General features: G+C 42.2%; 2 protein-coding genes across 4 annotated transcripts in view; both read left to right on the top strand.

The window, feature by feature from the left end:
* Positions 1-6985, top strand: part of KIF15 (kinesin family member 15) — a 33954-nt gene extending 26969 nt beyond the window's left edge. Inside the window, exons 28-35 of one of the 2 annotated variants that reach the window (XM_030265150.4) lie at positions 104-208; positions 379-543; positions 1011-1117; positions 3026-3098; positions 3722-3759; positions 5389-5554; positions 5913-6044; positions 6349-6985. In XM_030265150.4, coding sequence (XP_030121010.4) covers positions 104-208; positions 379-543; positions 1011-1117; positions 3026-3098; positions 3722-3759; positions 5389-5554; positions 5913-6044; positions 6349-6432 — 870 coding nt within the window. In that variant the 3' untranslated portion in view covers positions 6433-6985. The remainder of the gene's footprint in view (positions 1-103; positions 209-378; positions 544-1010; positions 1118-3025; positions 3099-3721; positions 3760-5388; positions 5555-5912; positions 6045-6348) is intronic. The other variant, XM_072925817.1, reaches the window with a different exon arrangement.
* Positions 6986-7386: 401 nt separating this feature from the next.
* Positions 7387-14003, top strand: TMEM42 (transmembrane protein 42). 2 transcript variants are annotated; one of them, XM_072925819.1, is made up of 3 exons: positions 7387-7918; positions 12611-12654; positions 13436-14003. In XM_072925819.1, exons 1-3 carry the CDS (start codon positions 7519-7521, stop codon positions 13574-13576), a joined length of 585 nt encoding a protein of 194 aa, XP_072781920.1. In that variant the 5' UTR covers positions 7387-7518; the 3' UTR covers positions 13577-14003. The 2 variants fall into 2 exon arrangements, with proteins under 2 accessions (XP_072781920.1, XP_072781921.1); XM_072925820.1 differs by having other exon boundaries at positions 7769-7918; positions 12508-12654.
* Positions 14004-16162: the final 2159 nt, after the last annotated feature.

Consider the following 16162-nt stretch of genomic DNA (forward strand, 5'->3'; position numbering starts at 1 on the left):
TGTGGTGTACTTAAGCTTCCTCAAAGTACAGATCTGAGTGCTATTTTGTTTCTTATTTTATGTGTATTATGAGCTACTTTAATTTTCCCTGTGCTTCTAATAGTTAGACAAAATGACAGAGGAACTGGAGAACAGGAAGCATGAATATGAACTGAAAATGAAGCAAATAGATTGCTTCATGGACTCATCTTCAGTAACATTTCCTCAGGTATGGCACTTGAGAGAAACATTTTCACATAGTTTGTAATTATTGATGATTTGTCTGCCAGAAATATATTAATTTATGTCTCCAGTGAAGTATTAAAACATGTAATCAATACATAGGGACAACAGTCCTTTACTAGTAATTTGTGTGGTTTGTTTTTTTTCACTCACCAGTGTCCTAAAACTCCTCCTAATTTTGATGTGAATTTGGCTAAGCTTTTGGAAACTCATGAGCAAGAAATAGCTGATCGAAGGGCCTCTGCAATAAATCTGGAGCACCTTGTGAATGAACTGAATGAAGAACGAAGAGCAAAAAATGATGAAATTATAAGGCTGAAGGTATTATAAGTTAATCTTTGCTGGCAATTTGTAAGGTCAACATGAGACAGACTCTGCAGAGTTCAGGTTTTTTAATGAGCTCTGCTTAGTAGTATGTCCATTAAAGCAGGAAGACAGTTTTTGGTTTTCCCTTTACTTAGGCTGGGAGCAAGTGGTAACAACTTGCTTGCGATGTCTAGAAATCTCATTTCCCAAGGACTGTGCTGTTTTGTGTTCATGAATATCAAATGGTAACATAATTTTCGCTGCTGAAACGGTTCTCAATATTTGCTGCCGAAACTATTCTCAATAAAGTTTCTAATACAACTATAGATGGAAGTGTGATGCAGATATTTGCCAGAGAACCATGCCTATTTTCTGAGAAATATTTTGTCTTCTATTTTACTCAAAAACATGTTCAACTAGAAATGAAAACAGGAATTGCAATTTGGTCTTCAAATAAAATGTTTCGAATTTCACTTGCTTAGGAACAATTAAATGAGTTGGAGAACTTGCGTCTGGAAATGCAGATATTGATGGAGAACAACAGGAGTTTACAGAGCCTTGTAGAAGCTCAGAGACCAAGCAAGAACAGGTAAAGTAAAATAAACCATGAAAAATCTCTCTTAACTTGAAATAGTTAAAGTTTACAGGTTTTATTTGAAGTATAGTCTTACATTGTTCACCTATTTAGATATTGACTCAAACTTTTCTATGAAGATTATTTACTGGCTTGTAAACTTTATGCCCCTTAAATCACAAGCTCTTAAATGCAACAAAGTTTTATAAAGGGAATGGAAATAATGCAAAATCATTATATGCATAGTAATTCTGGGGTATTATATATTGCCGTGTCACTTGTGTAATTATGGATCCAGTAGATAAGGAATGTCCAAATAAATGCAACACAAGTTTCAATAGAGACATAAATGAAATTTTAAAGCCTCCAATATACAGTTAGCCTTTGTTCTATTCAAACTCCTATCAACTAAAAGGAGCAGGGAATTCTTAGCACATATCCAAATTACATCCTGAAGTCCCAAGTCAGGAATCCAAAAAGTGAGGAACATAAAAGTAATGCTTTTTTTTGTGGAAAAATTTGGTCTAGAAAACCTTCATAAATTGTGAAAAACAAAGCCACAGTGTCCAGTGTTCTGTGGCAATGTAACCGCTGTTGTTTGATTTTGATTTCCATTTCAATTCACAACACAGTTTCAAATGTCTGTTGCAAACTAAGCAGAAAGCCTTAGAAACAGCATCATTGTTCAGTAACCTACCTGATCTGTTCACAAGATTTTAAGTTACTGAAAACAGTGGTGTTATTGTAATATAAAATGCAATTATAAAGCTCTTAACCAATTAAGTTTTTCCTGTACGACACACTACAAGGACGAAGCTGATTTGTGAGTTACTTTAATTGTATGTGTTTTCTTATTTCCATCCAATGTCATGTTGATTAAAAGCAACCAAAATAAAAATTAGTGAAGTCTTTTGAATACAAGAAGCTTTTACCTTCTTAACTTGAAGCTTTTAACTTCTTAAGATCACTGAGCAGTGATCTTGTAGGAAGTCCTTCTGCAGTCTCCATACACATGAACACTGTGAACTAATAAAATATGTACCTCAATCCCAAAGCTGCTCTTGTGGTTTAACCCCAGCCAGCAGCCAAGCCCCACACAGCCACTCACTCATTCCCCACCAATGAGATCAGGGAGAGAATCAGAAGAGCAAAACCCAGAAAACTTGTGAGTAGAGATAAAAGCAGTTTAATAGGGAAAGCGAAAGTCATGCACACACACAAGCAAAGCAAACCAAGAGATTAATTCACTGTTTCCCATGACCAGGCAGGTGTTCAGCCATCTCCAGGAGATCAGGGCTCCATCACACACAACAGTGACTTGGGAAGACAAATACCATCACTCCAAAACTCCCTTCTTCCTCCTTTCCCCGCATCCCCCCCCCCTTTATTATACACTGAGCATGATGGCACATGGTCTGAGATGTCCCTTTCGCCAGTTTGGGTCTCCTGTCCTGGCTGTGTCTCCTCCCAGCCTCCCACACAACCCCAGCTTCCCAGCCAGTGTGGCAGTATGGAAGGCAAAAAAAGCCTTGACTGTGTGCAAGCCCTGCTCAGCAATAAGAAACAGATCTCTACATTACCAACCCTGTGTTCAGCACAAATCCAAAACACAGCCTTGTAATGGCTGCTGTGAAGACGATTAATTCTACCCCAGCCAAAACCAGCACAGCTGTCTAATAAATTATTGCATTTTTATTATATTTGTAATTGTTTCCATTAAAACATCAATTTCTCTGTACTCTGAAAGAAATGTGTTTAGAAGTGTAAACCCTTCCAGAGTTTTTTTATGATGTTCAGTATTTTGAGTATGAACATATGTGAAAACAACTGCACATATTTACTGGTTTAATCTGGATAATATGTTTTTACAACTGGTTTCCTCTGTTAGTGAGAAACATTTTTTCTCATTCTTGAATTTCCTAGTGATCAGAAACATCCTGATGTTCAGTACCTTAAAGAGAAAGAGGAAGAGATTGCTGAAGAGCGACTTGCCAAGGTATGTTGTCCTTCTCATGTCAGTTGCTGTTGACCTTCTGTGAAGTATTAATGTGATTTTTTTGTTGCTGGTTTGGTTTGCATGGCAGCAAAACAAACACCAATTTCTGGTGAATCCTAACAGGCACAGCCTGAGACTTACCTCTTAGGATTTCTTTATTGGACTAACACCAGTGGCCTGGGTGTCAGATTGCACAATTAGCAGAAACAGATTCAGATTGCTAAATCTGATTCATCCCCAGAATTGGAAAGTGAAGATTGTGTCACTTGCTAATGGCAGGGCTCTGACAAAGGGAAGTTAATGTCACAGCAAAGGTTTCCATGGATGTCCCAGACAGAAGAACTCCCTGTTAGAGCTCTGCTGTATGTGTGTGGGCAGAGAGACACTGCTGTGAGTCAGCTGTGCTGGCATGATATGGGAAACAAGTGCCTACAGCAAAGAGATAAAGTGAATATTAGAGATGTGAACTACTAGGTAGTAGGATGATCTGGAATGAGATATGTAGTATAAATTAAGTGACAGATATTTATATATATATATATATATATACATATGCACATACCCACATATATATATGTTAAACATTAAGACTGCATCTATTTTTTTTTTTTTAACTTTTACAGAATAAAGCAGTGGAAGAAATGCTGAAAATCAAAGCAGAGTAAGTCTAACTATTGTTCCTTGAACTGGAAACTAATTTTAACCTAATTAATGACAGGAAAAAAAAGATTCATTTAAGCAACAAAAGTCCAAGATCGGAAATGACAAAAGGCATAATTTGGAAGTGTTTACCCTTCTGCAAGATACCTTGAGTTCTTACTCTTTCTCATCAGTAGGTGGTAGTAGCACCTATTACTACATAGCATTATATCAGGACAATACTTTAATGGTAGAACCATAAAAACATAAATTGGAAGGGATGTTTTTAATTGTTTAAAATTATTTATATGCAGTGAATTGTAATCTTATTCCTTTTAAAATTAAATTGAAAATACTCTTCATTTATTTATTAATATTGCAAATATTTTATAATTTTAAATATAATGTAATTATTTTATTTTTATGCCATTTGTTGAAATTTCTGTGGTTCAGCTTGAAAAATGCAAAAAAAATTTTATTAGCAGATTTCTAAATTGCGTTGGCACTATTGGTCAACCAGTCCTCAAAATTCAAGTGTTTTGTACCTCAGTTGGGTAATAGCAAAGAAAGAAAATACTGAATCAGTAGATAAAAATTACTTTGAAAATGTTTGTCCTGCTGTTCTTTTCCTAATCTGTATTGCTTCAGGATTTATTGTGGCTGAATCTCCTAACATAGGAGTTATTTTCATTTGATGGAATGCTTTCTATGTAAGTTACTTCTTTTAGGGAGGAAGATAGTTTTTATGCACATGGTCATTTCAAAAGTAATTTGCATTAAATTTTCCAGAAACCCTAGTCTAGAAATTAGGGATTATTTTGCTATTTGATACACTGATTTTGCTTTCCTGTCTGGTCTCCGAAAGACACTTCACAGCAGTGCTATCATGTGTCATACAAGCATACAATGAGGGAAAACATTCTTTTCTCATCAAGAAAAATGTCTTTACAAATGCAGCAAATGAATACTGTTCACAGAGCAGGTCTTAAACACCACGCTTCAGTAAAACAAAACTGATGACAAAAATTTCATGCATGCAATATTTGAATTTATTTGAAAAATTACTCAAGTTCATAGAAAACAGTAGACAGGCTGCCAAGTTTGATGGTACAGTTTAATATCCTTTGACCTTATTTGCTGAAAATGTTTTAATTCTATCCAAAGTGGTACTCATTCTGTTACCAGGCCAACCAAGCAGGTTCAGACCATCAGAACTGCTCAGAGATGTTTCTGAGCAACGAGGCTGTCAGGGGGCAAAAGCCACAGACAAACAAGCATTTTATAGAGGGAACCTGTAGAGCAGCTGAATTTAGCTGTAAAATTTACATTCCTTAGGTGAATTAATTCAAAGTGTTCTTATAGGTGAAGCTTCTGTTTTCAATCATGAGTGGAGTTGTATATCCTGGATTGCAAACAGCACAGTTCCCAAAGAGAAGAGCAGCTCCAAAATACTGCCTAGTTGATAGTATCAAAGAACTGTGAAGCAGGATTAATTTTTTCCTTTCTTTAGCACTAAATTCTAAGGGAAATACAGTATCTCAAAATAATGCTTTTAAAGGAGCCTCCCTCCATGTCCAAGACAGACTTAGTAATTCAATTGTGTGATATTTATGTTGGTTTTTAATGCTTTATGATTTTTTTATATTGGCAGATTAGAAGAGACCAAAAATATCCTCAGAATCCAAGAGAATGCCTGTCATGAAATTACCCTGGAGATGGAACGAACAAGGACTTTGGAGCTCAGAACATTTAATGAGAAAGAAGAAATTAGATCAAAACTGGAGGAAGCATATGAAGAAAAAGACAGGATTGAAAAGGTTACTTTTTTTTTTTTTTTGTCATCTTCACAGTAGAATCTTATTTAGCAGAGGTGCAACTGTTTAGTTTTGCAGTTTAGTTTTATTTGTGATGTTTGTTGCAGTAGTGGAAGTCTGGGTACAGAAATCACTTAGTAGTACAAATCAAATGGTGCTCTTTTTTTGCCCTTTAGAGGGATCTAGCATAGTGTCTAAGGAGACATAAGACAAATATGTATTTCCTGAGTGAAACAACTCTTGCATCATATGTTAAAACAAACTTAAATGTTAGAATGTTAACAGCTCTAAGAAGCTATTGCTTCTGAAAAGAGAAGGAGAGGCTACTGCTAAGAGGTATGCAATGTATTTACTATTACAGGAAATAAAATTGCTGAGGAAGCAAGTTGCTTTGCTTGCTGAGGAGAATGGGAAATTACTTGGTCATCAAAACCTAAACCAGAAGATTCAGTATCTTGTGAAACTGAAGAAAGATTATGCTAAACTTACAGAGGTAAGATGAAGATTAGATTACAGATGGAGTTATGGCCTGACATAGCAAAGAGCTAAGATTTGAGAATGAAAACTATAATTCCTGCTCTTCTGTTGGAGAGGAACAGAGATGCCTTTGATTTTATGCAGCTGAGTACGTCATGGCTGGTGTGCATCTCCTCAAAGGTCCCAATGATTTCCTTATTTTCTCAAGTATATAGTGTATAAAACACTTGAACAACTCTAGATACTGCTTGTGTAAAAATACAAAAAAAAAAGTGAGGATAATTTCCTTAATATACCCATGTTTTTTCTCTGTTTTACAGGAGACTGAAAAACTACGAGTCGAAAACGCTTTTTTGAAAGAATCAAAAAAATGTAATATTTGTAGAAATTATGATCAACTGTAATGACCCAAACAAAACTGCAGAGCCATACTTTTAAAGTGTACAGAATAAGCAAAAGGCAGTTGTCAAATTTGACTTTTGCTGTGGTTCTGGAATAATTAAGTATTCTAGTTTGTAGTTTTTTTGCTGGTAATAACTCTAAGTGAAGATTGTTATTCCAGCTATGTGGGCAGCTTTCTGTGAAATTTTAACACCTTTTTGTAATTTTTTTCAATTTAAAAACCTGATTTTGTATAGATGCTGGGTAGATACTTCCTTGAAACTTCTGTAACTTGACAAGGAAAAGCTTTCTCCCTGGGATATCCTGGATTTTTATCTCCTTTGGTGCTTTTATTCAAGTTCCTACCACTTCTGAAATGCTACATTTTCCATCAGAGCCAAAATTCAAGAAGCACAATGTGTTTGTTTCTTTGGTTAAACATAGAATGATTTTCATATTAAACTTTGTTCAATAAACCATAAATGTGAATTTAGTAAGTCTTGTAAATAGTATTATAAATACATTTTTGTTTCTGATCTTTCTTTTTTTTGAAAATAAAAAGCCTTTCAAACCTTTTTTTTTTGTTGTTAGTATAGACTTAGAGTTTTATATTAGCAATGTAGGAAATTCTGAGGGTTTTGCAACCATTTTCTTATCAAAGAAGTGAAAAATGTTAGGAAACATGTGAAAATATGCAGAACATTTTCTAGGAGTACAGAATAAGTTCATTTAATCGCACTTAAAAGATTTATTGCAAATTACTGAAATGCTTATTAGTGAAACACAAAATGTTGATTTCTATAGCAATGTCAAACTGGGATTTTTTTTACTGCCACTTATCCTATCTTTTCTCTGCCTAATTCATACAATACTAGTTTTGACCACAAGTGCTGAGGTTAAGGGAATAGAGAGGTATGTGTCTAGAAAACGATAGAATATACCTAATGCCTTTCTACATTATTTGGCTGAGGGAAAGAATAATTTCCACCACCTTACCTGTTTTAAGCTGCAGATTTGTTTCCACTGGAGCTGTCATGTGAAATTGAGAAATAAAAAGCTAACCCTAAAGGGAAGAGGTGTTGTGTGAGTAGAGGTCAGAACTAGCACGGATGAGGAGCACACAGGCCAAGAGGGGATTCATCAAGGGTGCTTTTATTTGTGACTGCCATGTTCTAGGGTTACAATTATTTCTTTCCTGTCTGTTTCTGGACTATTTGTATGTCGGCAGAGCCTTCTGGCCTTTTTCTACGCGGTACGTGGCCACGCGGGCTCCGTGCTCCGTTTGTTTCACAAAGCCTTTGTACACGAGCGAACGCGGCCCACGTGCCCGCGCCTCGCCGCTGCCGGGTGGGGCCCGCCCTGCGCGGGGCGGTGCTGGCGCTGCGCGGTTCGGCCCGGGCCATGCGGGCCGGGGCGGCGGCGGCGGCGGCCGCGGGGGGCCTGGGGGCGGCGGCGGCCGCCGCGGCGAAGCTGGCGCTGGGCCCGGGCGGGGAGGCGGCCGGCGGCCTGGTAAGGAAGGAGCAGGCGGCTCTGGCAGCCCCGAGCGCCCGTGCGGCCGCTCCGCAGGCGGCACTCGGCGCCGGCGCTTGCGCTGCTCATGGTGGCGGTGGAGGGGAAGGAGCGGGCTGGTTCTTCCTCCGGCGCTCCCGGGATTTGCAGGGAAGGGGGGCGGCCTCGGAGGGCGGAGCCGTGACTCAGTCCTGGGGGAGCCCAGCCTTGCCGGGCTGAGTAATGCGCGCTGCCGACGCAAACAGCGGGGAGCGCTGCGAGGTGGCCGGGTGTGAGGGGAGCGAGCGTGGCGCGGGAATGCCCCGAACCAAGCCCAGCTCTGGGAGCTCATTTCCAGTCCTTCCACGTCAGTGTTACTTTAAAGCAGAACGTTAGTATGACTGAGCATCAAATGCTTGTTCTCAGCCCACTGTTTGCTGAGAGCAGCGGCCTTCTCCCTTTTGTTTTATCTCTGCTGGGCCCCGAGCAGAGGTGCAGCCCTTGATTTCCTCAGTGCTTCTCTTCGGGTGTTCGTTGGCAATGATCTTCATCTCGGTCGCGTTTCACAAACCCCCGAGAGCTTGATGTTGCGTGGGAGTGCTGGCCCTTCACCTCAGACGTGGTGTCCTTACCTCCAGGAGTGACCTCTGCCACCGCGGAGGGGGAGATGGGCACCAGGTTGTGGTGGAGTGGCGACAGGAGGAAGGCAGCATACCTGTATCCTAAAAGCACTTAGGGGAGATTCATTTAGGCATAGGTTGTTACTCACATGGCAAATGTACATTTCGATTTGAAATCCAAATAGGAACCCCCAAGGGAAACTAGATCTGAAACAAATCCAGTCTTCCACCAGGAAAAAAAAAAAAAAAAAAAAAATTTGACCTGTGTGATTATTAGTGAGGGTTAAGAAGACAAAAACTCAGCACCTGCCAATCCTGTTGATCCCTTCTGAGATCTCAGGAGAAATAAAAAAAAAAAAATCCTGATACTCTTCACTCTGCCCAGAAAACCCCAAACTGTGCTCTGTACTGAGAAAATGGCAGAGCATGGAATTATTGAAAATGGTGACAGCATTTTTTTCTGAGTATTTCTCTGGGGGCAGGGTGGGGAGAGGTTGGTGCTTCCTTTTTTTTTTTTTTTTTTTCCCTAATGTGCTGTGACAAAGTATCATGTCATTGCTGTGAAGTGTTGCCAGAAGGTCAACAGAGATTATCCCTCCTGTCTACTCAGCCCCAGTGAGGGCACACCTGGATTTTTGGGTTCAGTTTTGAGCTCTCCACTGCAAAAAAGAGATGGAGCTACTGGAAAGTCCAGCAAAGGCTCATGAAGATGATTAAGGGATCAGAACATCAATTTGTGAGGAGAGGCTGAAAGAGCTGGGACTGTTCATCTTGGAGAAGAGAAGGTTCAGGGGGATCTTTTCAATGTGTAGAAATACCCGCAGTGAGGGTGCACAAAGGATGGAGCCAGGTTCATTCCAGTGGTGCCCAGTAACAGGACCAGAGGCAAAGGGCATGTGCTGAAACAGGCAGTTTCCTCTGAACATCCAGAAACACCTTTTCTTCAACTGTGAGGGTGACCAGGCACTGGCCCGTGTTGCCTGGGGATGTGGCAGATTCTCCATCCTTGGAGATACTCATATACTGTCCAGACATAGACCTGGGCAATCTGCTGGAGTGATGAGGTTGGACCAGGTGAACTCCGGAGATCCCTTTTAACCTCAACCATGCTGTGGTTCCATGTTCCATGTGCCCTTTTTATGGGCAGATTGGTTTCACTTTTCAGGTCCATTCCAGGTGACAATTATTAATTAAATTAATCAGCTTAGCAGTAAAACTAGCCAAGTTTTATGTAAATGCCATAATCTTCCTAGTAGCTTAAATTGCATGGGGCTGTAGATGCATAAATATTTCAGTGCATGTATGTGGCAAAGGCATTTCTGCAGAGCAGCCATGAGATGACAGAGATTCAAGGGGTTTTCTGTTGGAGGAAGAGCTACAGAAATCCCAAAATAAATTGAATAGCAGCCATCACTTGTGTAGTGTGGAACACACCAGCAAAAAGTGCATTGATACTTCACACCACAGCACCACAAGGATGGATTTCCTGGCCACAAGGATGTGTTGTGGTGGCCCACCCTAAGAGCAGCCTGACCAGGAAGGGTCATTGCACTTGAACAAAAGCTTTTCTTTGCTTTCTCTGCTCCCCTGCCAATCTTCATCTAAAATTACTTCTGCCACTTCAGGAGTGATTCTGGATTATCTGAAGTGTACACTGAAAGTAATCTTTGCTTAGAAATGCAATCAGAACAGTAATCCTTGACTCATTGGGGTGGCTCAGCTGAGCCCTTAGCAGGGGAGGAATTTATCTCCCTCCTTCCTTGTGGGGAACATGTGGGGATGTTCCTGTCTCTCTGTCTGTGGCCATTGCAATGACCACTCTGCTGCCCTGGGTACAGAGAAACTTGACCTTTCTCTGATAAACCTTCCTTCTGGGCATGTGCCACCTGCAGCTGATTTCCCTGGCTCTGCATTAGGAGATCAGAAGAAGCCATGGGTTCTGGTCACTTTTGAAGGTGGCATAGGTGCTGTGATAGTGGGAACCAGCTTTGCTTCACCACTGTTAGTCTCAGACTAGTTCAAGTCTGGCAAGATCTCTGGAAGTCTCTAGTCCAAGCTTTGCTTACACATGATCTTCTCCAGTTAAGTTTTAAATACTTAGAAAGTCAGAGAGCCCATGATCTCTGTTCCAGTGCTTGATCACCTTTGCTTTTCCTCATAATGGATTTCATTTGTTCCATACTTGCCTGGTTGCCTTTTGTCATATCCTAAAGGACTTTGGAGAGGAACCTGGGCTCCATCGCTCTACACCCTTGGGTTAATGGTTGATGGCAGTAACAAGATTTCTTAAGGCTTTTTTTTTTGCCGCAGCAGTGTGGTCTCTTTCTGATCCAGAAATACATTGGAGTTAGGTGAAACACAAAGAATTGTTTTCCCCTCTCATTCCTACTCCCAAGTCTGCTTATTCACTAGAAGTATGTGGATGTACATAACTCCCTGAGGAAAGTAAAACTGCCAGATCATACAGGCAGAGAGTGAAATTGGGAGGCAAACTCCATCCTATGGTGAGCTATAACACAGCAGAAGTTTTCTTCCTCAGAGGAGCAGTAGTAGCTGGACACAGTTGCCCCTCTTACCCATCCACACAGAGTTTGCCAGGGAGTCAGTGGAAAAGCAAAGCGATTCACTGGTGGGAATCATTCTGAATCTTTACTATTGCCCTGATCAATTGCATTAGTTGGAGACCTTTGCCATAAGTGGGGCAAAATGAGGCCACACACCTGCACCATCCCTCACCGGAATGGGATTAGCCTTGGAGAGCTTGTGCCAACCATCAAGCATGGATTTATGTTGCATTGTTTTCCTTTTAACTTTATACTTGCCATATCATTTGCTTCAGAAAACTGTGGGCTCCCCCACTGTTTGCAGTTAGTAATTTCTTCTTCTGAGTGGGAGCAGGACACGGTGGACGCCGTTGATTTGGGCGACTGGCAGGAGGACACTGCTGGCAGGAGGACACTGGACACTGCAGCCATTCCCACAGGGCAGGTGCCACCTCTGAGCTGTACTTGGTGACTTCAAACCTGCATTTCTGTCTGCCTCATGATGGATCCCACCATGGACTGAAAGGTGGCAGGCTATGAATCTGTGATTGCTACGAGCTTAGACAAAGCTTTGCTTTCACTTGTCGCTGTTTGTGAGAGTTGTGATCTGCCTGCCTGTGATCTCCCTTGCTGTCTTCACGTGAGCTGTATGGTACCCAGGGGCTGGGGAGATGGCCTCAGCTGCTAAAACTAGGAAGGGGTGGGAGGCACTGTGAATGGTGCTGGCTTTTTAGGTGCACCTGTGCCCTTTTCTCAGACTGAGGCAGTTATACATCTGGTCAGGTTGTCTAAGGAGAGAGAGATTTCTTGAGGCCCTTGAATTCAGAATTGGTTTTATTGCTACTAAATGCTAGAGCAGAGACCGTGTCAGTAAACTTCCCTACTCTCCAGTGAGCAAAACAAGGCATGAAGCCACTCAGCTCTTTCTTTTACCCCAGAGATCCTGCTCTACCCTCATTGCAGCAGTAGGACGAGTGCTTTGGGACCACCCAGGTCTTGGCTCACATTCACAACAGTTGGGTTCTGAGCACACACAGTGCCAGCATGTACATGTCTGGTGTTTGTCAGACTGAATTTGACCCTGTTCCATACATCAGGTGGTAAGTGAAGGGCATTTATGGGCATTGTATGTGGCGCCATGTTGTGACCTGGAGAGCTTTCTGCAGGTTGGCTTCTGGCATGGCAGCTGCTGCATATTATCCCAGCACTTCTCAGCTTGTAGTGTGAGACTGGGCTTGCAGCAGGACATGGCAGGCTCACAGTCTGTCTAGGGCTGTTTCCTCGTTTTCATTTCCTTCTGTGACTTAATATATTCATCTTCATGTAATATGAGCTGTAATTCAGTTTTAAAAGCCCACACCATTAGGCTGGGCTCCAAAGTGCCCATGAATTATAGAGGTTGAATAGTGGGGGCTGAAAATACACAGTTTTCCATTATGTCCTGCAGCTGCCAGTGTTGCTTCGCCTCATCTGTGTTGGGCTGGTGTTTGTGTGCAATGCAGTGATGTGGGCAGTCTTCACAAAAGCCTTACGACTCTCCTCCTCCTCAGCTGCTGCCTCGGTGACAACGACAGCCTCCAACTTCATCTCTTCGGTGAGTAGGCCCCTTCCCCAGACACTGAAGCCTGAGGAGCACAGTGACATGGGAATGCCCATGCTTCTTGTAGTTCATCTCTCAGTGCAACCAGCATCGCTGACCACAAAGGCAGAGTTACAGGCAGATATGAAATGATTGTGTCAGGCCTCAGCTGCTCTGATAGTTGTTCACGGCACAGGTGGTGGAACTTTCCTGGGTGGTGCAGGAGGAACACAATTTACCAAAGTTTTCTAATTGCAGTGGGAGCTGGAGCTGGGAGCTTTGCTTCGTTTGGTTTTTCCTTTGCAGCACCTTAGTTGGGATAAGCCAGAGTCACCCTAGCTGGGTCTGAAGATGCATCACCTCTAGTGACAGCAGTAGAGTCTTTGACCTACAGGTTTTTTCCACTTGCTTTTCCCTCTTGGCAGCAGTACACCTTGTTTCTGTGCCCCAGCTGGCAGACAGCTCGTGGTGATGTCCAATAATCGACAATAATAATAAATACCCAGTCAGTGGGAAATTTGGCTCCTGAGAAGTGCTGGGAAGTCAGCAAAGCATATATGCATCTGTCACATTCTGCTTCGGAACCACAATATGGCTGTGCTTCCAGGCTGCTGGTGGAGTTGATCATCTCCAGCATCACCTTCAGCAGCCATTCCTGTTGGTCATCCCAGCAGGAGTTTCCTCAGCCAGGTTTTTTCTAGAGTTGTCTCTCCTAGAAGTCCTCACAGCTATGGCAGCACAAGAGGCCTTGGGGCAGCTCAGCCCAGCAAAGCTTTGTGTCTCTCTTTTCCTTCAGGCTATCCTGGGAAAATTGCTCTTCGGGGAGACGTGGACACCTCTGTGGTGGGTCGGCCTCACCATGACAGTCTGTGGGCTCATGCTGCTGCACACTGCTGCACCCCAGCTGGTGCAGGTCCCAGCGGAGAAGAAGGAGTGATAGTTCCTTCCAGATAGCTGAAGGGGTCACGGTGCCATGCTTCCCCTCTCCAGCCTGTCTCAGGACAGCATCCCCAGTCCCCACTGGCCTCTGAACACATCAGCCACCGAACTGCTAACCCCTGCTCACTGCTCATCTGCTGACTTCCAAAATCAAGTTGGTCACATCTTTCCTGGTGGTGGTATGTGGCAGTGGCAGCTTCGGAGGGAGCTGGTCAACTCTGAGTCAGTATGGTGAAAATCAGGGCCAGAGGCTTATCAGCCACTCCTCCTCTTCACACCCTGTGGCTGTGGAGCTTTCTCAGTTTGGGGAATGTTGAAAGTATACAAACTAAACATAGTGGCTGTGGAAGGGGCTTGTACATCAATATTTTTCCATGAAAGGACCTATACCAAAATAGAAAAGTAATTAGAGTTAGATGCTGAAAGTTATTTCTGCTCTGTTGTTCCTGACTTCCTGTCTCTTGAAATGGTTCTGTGCCCACTGCTACCTGTAAGGCTGTGAAGACTTTCATTAATTCTTTCAGCTTCCTCTATCAGTCACATACACCTTTTAACTTGCCATTTGTATCTGACATCTAGAATTTTCACTTACCCATTCCTGACATGTTAGTCACTGTAAGGTTGCGGCGCTTTCCTTTAAACCTTTACCCAGCATAGAGTTTTGATCACCATTCCTGCTTTGTGTAGGTCAAACTAATTTTGGGACAGTTCAACAGGCAATCTGCTTTCACTTGGAGTGTTCATGTTCAACACGTCTTTCATCCCCATTCAAGTTGACAACTGCTTTAATGTTTGGTAAAAGGGAGTTTCTCAAGACACATTTTTTCTACACCTCTGGATGATGCTTATTCCCATTGATGTGATGTGGTCAACCAAATCACTGGTATCTGCTAAATTTTGCATCAGTCATTACTCTGTGTTCAGGTGTCAATTTGGTGAATGTGTCACGAATCATCATTTTTAAGGTATTGGATTCATTCCCCTGCCCACTTATTTTTTTTCCTCCTTTGAAATTCTTCGGTTGGAATCCTAATTAAGAAATATCATGATGCCTATAAATGTATGCATCATGCTGGTGATATCACTTGCTTGCTCTGGGCTTGCCAGGTTGTATGTGTCAGACAGAAGGTGAGTCGCGGCTGTGGCATGTGCAGAAAACCTAAGGACACATTTCTGTGAGCATCTGTATCAGAACCTGTCAGGTCTGTCATGACTGGCAGATCTGTGCTGTGTCAAGTGTAAAATAGACTTGTGGATGGAAATGCTACTGGGGTTGGGTTTGTGCCTTCTTTGAATCAGAAGAGATTGTCTTTCAGAAGAGGACAAGAGCCATTTGCTCTGTTCCCTGCCATTCTAGCTCACTACATCTAGCAGCCATGTCCCAAGAGGGCTAAAGCCTTTGCCTCTCCCCTCAATGTGCTCTCAAGTCTTCCTGTAAAAGAGGGGAGCTGCATATGTGGGGGAGAGGGCAGAGTGCTCTGAGTGCCTTCCCTCCCTGCCACCATGAGTTTTGCAGCTTGGGAGCTCTCTGGTGTCAGTCGTGGTAGGATGGGACACATCCAGTTGCCTGGAAAACTGGGACCTGACACAAGGACCCAGCATCTGTCATAGGTCTGTAGACATGACAGCCAGGAACCATGCATTTCTAAGTACATCAGGTCTCCTTAGATCTTCATAGATGATGGAAAATTAATGAAGCCTGATTTATTTGCCCTGGTTATTAATCCTCAGCCAGCTGTAAGCCATGGCTGCCTTCATGCAAACAGCAGTAGAAGAGCCAGGCTTTCTGGTTAATTTGGCTGTTGTCCCATTTCCTAGCAAACCATTTGGAAAGCTTTTTAACCTGGACTATCTCAAAACTGAAATTTCTTTATTACAGTCATTGTTGGAGGTCAAGTTTTAGGAGGTGTTTCTTCGGAAGTGGAACGTGTGCAGAAGGTGTGAGCAGCACTTTACTTTGTGGTGCTCACCTTAAGGTGGATGAATATAAACCAGGGCTGTAAATTCTCTCATAAATACTTGAAGGTGGAAATGGAAGTAAGTTTTTCTCCAATTCCCATGGTAAGATAAGAGTTCATTATATGGCAGAATCCCACCCCTCTTGTGTACACAAGAGTTTGGCCATGTCTGCCAGCGGGGCCAGGGCTACAAGAAAAATTGCAATCACTGTGTGGCAAAGCAATGTACTTCTGGTAAACCATTCATATGGGATCATCCAAAATGTGTCTGAAGGTAATTAAAAAAAAAAAAAAAAAAAAAGGAGGGGGATTTCCAAAATAAAACTATGTCCAAAGCTCAATGGCTGATTTTTTTTTTTTTTTTTATTTACAGACGTTTTAGACCACACATACACACAGTAAAACAATGTGAGACTAATGAATGTGCTGTGTTTGACAAGTCAGTGGTTCAGATGTGGTGGACTTTGTGAGGTGGCTGAAGATTATGGCCAACTCCAAGACCTTGGTTTACCAGGGCAGACAGTGGCTTACTTTTTTGTGGGAACTACAGCAGTGTGCTTGTGGGAAGTTTTTGCTCAGTTGAGGTGAGGTATTATTAGAGAAGAGTCTTGGGCGCATGTTTCTAC

This window comes from Taeniopygia guttata, chromosome 2, assembly GCF_048771995.1.
Source record: "Taeniopygia guttata chromosome 2, bTaeGut7.mat, whole genome shotgun sequence".
NCBI classification, from domain to species: Eukaryota; Metazoa; Chordata; class Aves; order Passeriformes; family Estrildidae; genus Taeniopygia; species Taeniopygia guttata.